The 5235-nt window shown below is 47.2% G+C and overlaps 1 protein-coding gene across 1 annotated transcript; it reads right to left on the bottom strand.

The window, feature by feature from the left end:
- Positions 1 to 4858, bottom strand: LOC123082894 (uncharacterized). Its single transcript, XM_044505107.1, has 3 exons — positions 4540 to 4858; positions 659 to 3133; positions 1 to 431 (listed from the first exon to the last, which is right to left on the bottom strand). The coding sequence occupies exons 2-3, from the start codon at positions 2741 to 2743 to the stop codon at positions 303 to 305; spliced, it is 2214 nt and encodes a 737-aa protein (XP_044361042.1). The 5' UTR covers positions 2744 to 3133; positions 4540 to 4858; the 3' UTR covers positions 1 to 302.
- Positions 4859 to 5235: the final 377 nt, after the last annotated feature.

The following is a 5235-nucleotide window of genomic DNA, read 5'->3' as shown; positions in this document are numbered from 1 at the left end:
TTCTTCCTCAGTTCTCCTCCTTTTATTCTGATGAATACAAAGGGCGTGCTTAGCCGATCGAGGACCCACATTGCTCATGCCATCCCGCGAGCGGATCACGATCTCGCCCATTGTTCAAACCTGTGAGCTAATTGAACTTAATTTGTAACCCACTCACACTGCGTAGACACGGTGGTCTGACTGAATCAACAGGAAATGGAAGCTAGCTAGCGAAGAGGTACTCAGCTCACAAGTTCATCTCAACATAGTTTCTAAAGCTATATAAATGTTCTTCTGCAGGCCGGCTCACACCCGCGCGATCTTCATTTGCCCTTGTGCTCAATCTCCGGTGGTACGTCCACTGCATGCTCTTTGCCCCGTTCTACATGACCATCTTGCTCTGTCTCTGATGTTGTTTCCTCTATCTCTGATGTTGTTTCGGTGGAGTTGTTCTGTCCAACAACGGTCTCAGGCTGTCAGCATTATGGGCAGAGCTAGCTAGCTGCCCATCAAGGTAGTTACTAATTTACTACGCTATATTATGTACAAAGTTGAGTCACTTATTTTAGGACAGAGGGGGTAGTAATTATTAAAAGCTAAAAAAGCTTGGAAAAGGAGATCAATTAAGCAAGAAGCAACTATACACGGTCGAGCATAAGTAGAGCAATGGAGGAATTACCGTTGGTGACGAGGGTACTGCGGGTTGCAATGAGCCGAACATCACTCCTTGCAAAATATCCTCCGTCAAATCTACACCATCTGCCGGAAGCAGGGGAGCCCAAGATGCCACAAATGCTGTCGCTTCTTGTGTTTGCTGGAACTCAAAGGCGTAGAGATGCCTGGGTTGACGCCGTATCCAGTTACTTCCTTGGCACGGCACCAGTGCCTCCGCTGTAGGCATAGCAGAGTCATCAGATGCCACGAGGTCGACCTCCCTCCACCCCACATCCCCAGCACCATGATGCAGCATAAGCAACCAGACGACGGTGAGGAGCTCGAGCCCGTCGCTGAGCTGCCGCGCATGTAGCTCCACGGGGCACTTGGCAGCCGCGTAGATGAGCAGCCTCGCCCACACCTCCTTTATCACCCTCAACGATTCCGCAGAAGGAGGTAGCAGTTCGAAGGGAGACCTCGAGTAGGCCTCCTCGTTGTAGAGCTTTTCAGTTGCATACTTGTTTAGAATCTCTTGCTTTCTCATGGTATTGCTGCCTGTATTGTCTCTGACCCACTTGACGTAGAAGTGTTCAAGATCTTGCGCGGCGTTGCTCACCGGCAACAGGGAAGGGTAAACCGCCATCAGGTAAATAAGATACTGTGATAGCTTCCTGCACTCCGCCGCAAGCTGTGCCGTCTCCTCGTCTCCTGGTAAGTCTACCCTGCTCAAATGCATGTCTGTAAAGATGTGTAGACGGAAAAGGGCATGCTCGAAAGGAGCTCTCAACACATAGTTCATTTCCCGGCCAAGATTTAGCCGCTGGGATCCCACCCCAGAGCAGAGCAATGTCTCGATGTAGTTGCTCATCTCGTTGTCCACCTTGATGTGATGGACATGCCAAATATTTCTCCATTTTTTCTCCAGACCCAGTGCAGTGATGACCTTGGAGATGAGGCTGGGCATGCATTTCTCATAAATTGAGTAGTCTACAAGGTTAAATTGCCCCATGGACGGCTGCTGCTGCTGATTTGTCTGAAATCGTCGCATGACGGCGTTCCAAAGAGAGGAAGCACTGCAAGACAACCAATAGAGAAAGCTGCCTTTTTTCGATCCCGCCCTTGTCCAGACTGATACTATCACCATGGAGACTGAACAAGATTCCATAAACATGGCCCCAACAAACAATGTATAGGTGATGACGATATTGGCTCTGCTGTGGTGGGCATGCAACCTGGGGTTTGCCACGAAGAGCACAAAGGCCACCACCATGCACATCTCGGCAAAGCACCGGAGTATGCGACCGATCCGGCTTTGCAACACCACGGCCTTGGTGTAGAGGAGATCGTACATCATGCCAAGCTCCACCATGACGATCTTGAGCTTCCCTTCTCTCTGTCCATGCACTGCGAAATCACCCACCAGCTCCTTCTGACTCTCCCATCCCAGTTGGAACAATGTTCGTCCCACAAGCAATCCTCTGACACGGAGTACCGTGTTAAGAGCATAAGTTGCCATGACATCACCACAATGAGTACTTCTGTAATCCCGTCGCGGTTTCTCCTCCCTCTCGTAGCCACTACCGAGGTAGTCTCGGCTCCCGTTATAGAGTGCCCATGTCCTCTCCCCGTACTTGATTGTCCCAGCAACAAAAATTGGTATGGCAATGGCTAGCAGCTGCACTTCCAATTTCTCAAACGACTTCCACAAGACATACAAGGTTAGAGTGACTTGGAGCACCAGATTGAGCAAGTGCCGCAGCCACAGATTGTTGTCCTCGATGGAGAAGGCAGTGATGGTGTCCTGTCCTCCTAGGTGAAGGAGGAGAAAGGGTGCCCAAAGGAGCCGCAGCGTCTGATCCCCCGATGATTGCTCCCTTCTTAAATTATGTGTTTCCTCGGTAAAAAGGCCGATGGCGTAGATGGCAACAGGATCAGCACCCACGTATGCCAGCCAAATTATGGACCTAAGCAACCCACTGATTCTGCGCCTCCGGAGGTCACCGGTGAATAGCAGGAAGAGTTGCACCGTGAGGCTGGTGAGCACCGTCATCTGAATGTCCCGTTCCTTCCATACTTGCAACAGGGCCTTTGTAGATTCTGCCAAATCCATGTCTCCTGCAAGTTCCCCCAAAAAAGGAGTCGGGCTCTCCTGCTGGGATCCACTATCGTGCAGGGCCAACCAGCTGCCAACACGTGGCCTGGTGGACCCCGCCAATCAAACAACCAAGTCGTATCTCTCTAATTACAGAAAATCAGCAAAACAGCCTTTCTTTCTCCAGTGTATCGACAGATTGCCGCCAAAATTTCCAACAACCTTTCTTTTCTCTTTTCTTTTTTGCATGGAACATCCTTTCTCCTATCTATCTACTCCATTGTGGATCACACGATCAGGATCGGTAGAGAATTGCCCTCTCATGTGAACCAGCATCTAAGGTTTTCTTCGGCATGGAAGGAGCTCCCGTGACTTCATCATCCATAGGTTTGTTGGTGTGCCTTGAATCTGCAAATTATCAACACTCTCATCGTATGGAGGAGACAAGATTAAACAGAAACAAACGAAGAGCTTAATCTATGACATGCAAATTAATCCTTGAGACTTAGCTCCTTGTACTTCATCTTCCGTATATAGGTCTGTTTCTTGTGTCTTTTTTGCCAATTGTAATGATAGAGATTATTGTATCTAAGAAAAAGGCCAATGTTTTGCTAATGCTCCTATGTATACAGTGTGATATTCGGCAAAATATGTTGTCCCATCTTCAAGTGTTGTTCGGTTTTACTACAACAGGACTCTGAATATCGTGTGTTCTTTTACAAAAATGTGTCATCCATGAACTAATTAGTATATGATATTTTTATGTTGTGTATATCATGAGACCACAAATGTGGGAGAGGCAGGTCGAAACACAGATGATTATTACATAGAAGGTTAAAACCAGAGATAGGAATGGAATTTGAGAATGAATATATAGCATATAAGTTTTATAATGCATATGCAGGACATGTAAGTTTCAGTGTCAGGACATGTAGGTTTTATAATGCATAATGCAACCACAGGCAGACAACTACAATTTGCATGTACTTCCTCAGACTATGACACCAGCACCACAACCTGAGAAATGTAATTTGCAAGTATTGCATCATGGCCTGCCACAACTACCGCAGGCAGATGCTACAGCAGTTATTCGGCTTGCAACCACCACAACCATATTTCTGTTATGGCACTCAACCAAGACAGGTATATTCATTTAGTTAGTCGTTAAATATTAAGATGAACATGCATATGTCATTCACTTACACTAACTTTAAACCGTATGTAGAGTTCTGTATTGATATCGAACTCGGAATGGCCAGCATATCAAAATGACCAGCTGCCGACTAAGGTATTGTTTCACTTACAAGTCAGACTCTCAAATTCAAGTTTATTTCTCACACAAAATCGTTCCTTTCTTATTTCAGGACTTTGGTAGCCAATCAAGCCATGGACAAGATAGCACTTTTAAATAGCTCTATATAAACTTTGCTTCGCAGGATTGCTCCATAAAACAATTACGTCCCGATGTAAGTTTATCTTGCTATTCCTTTTGGCATGCGATGTATAACGGATTTATTCTAAATGGAGATATATAAGTGTACTGATTAGTTGCTGGTTATTTCTCCATGGTTCAATCCACAAGGATCTTTCACCAATTTGAGATTTCTGTGACTGTCGTGTGACTAAAAACAGAGAACATAGCTACATGAGGCTGCCTAGTTTGAAGTGATTGAAAGCTAGTTTAATCTCAAATTAACGGTTATCTTAGCAATATACTAGTAGTAACTAATTGGATAGCCCCTGTACTAGTTTGAAGCCATCAAAAGCTAGCTACTAGTACAGGATATATAGATGAAGAAATCAGCTAGCGCTACCTCTGTCCGACGAGTGTGCATCGGGCTCCCGTCTTGATGTACGCCTGCACGACCTCCTGCGGCATCCCGGCGAAGCAGCGCTGAACCCAGCCGGCCGCACGCCCTGCAGTTCCCCACCTTCTCCAAGGGATCTGGTCGGTCCAGGAGGGGAACTGCGGCATGCGAGAGCAGCTGCTCCAGCCTTGGCTGGGGCTTGGGCGCGCCGGAGTCCGGCAGCGGCAGCTCCCTCTGTCGCTCGCCACGACCACGACCCTGGAGCGCCCAGCGCCGGACAGCTGACCTCACTTTCTGGAACCCTCTCTCTCACGGAGCTCAGCTCAGTGGAATAATGGTACTAGCTCGAAGCGTCCGCGGCGGAAAAGACAAGGTAAAGGACATTTTAGAAAATAAACAAAACAAAATCTATTTACTAAGTGGTGCGGTCCACGGGAACATGTGTTGCTCAACGATTGGCCCTTCACATAGTGCGTGCAGGGCTCCCAGCAGGAGAGCCGAACCCCCAAAAGAATAGTTTAGCATCATGTACTAGAGTGCTCTAATCAAGGGGATAGGTAAACAGGGGATAATTAACTCCGTCTTATCCTGCTAATCTCTTAGAAATACCAAAAGGAGTTCGGTAACGTCTCCATCTTTCTGGCCAAGTGGATTATAAAACTATCTGAATGGAGCATCATTTGTACTAGAGGGTGACGCGCG

Source organism: Triticum aestivum, chromosome 4A (genome assembly GCF_018294505.1).
Source record: "Triticum aestivum cultivar Chinese Spring chromosome 4A, IWGSC CS RefSeq v2.1, whole genome shotgun sequence".
Taxonomy (NCBI): Eukaryota; Viridiplantae; Streptophyta; class Magnoliopsida; order Poales; family Poaceae; genus Triticum; species Triticum aestivum.
The sequence above is the reverse complement of the archived record's forward strand: the minus strand, read 5'-3'. Positions and strand labels throughout refer to the sequence as shown.

Bases quoted from the DNA above. Each gene is read 5' to 3' on its own strand.
- LOC123082894 (XM_044505107.1), bottom strand. From the start codon at position 2,743: ATGGATTTGGCAGAATCTACAAAGGCCCTGTTGCAAGTATGGAAGGAA. The intron at 432-658 runs GTAATTCCTCCA...GTTGTTGGACAG, and splicing joins CAGTACCCTCGTCACCAACG to AACAACTCCACCGAAACAAC.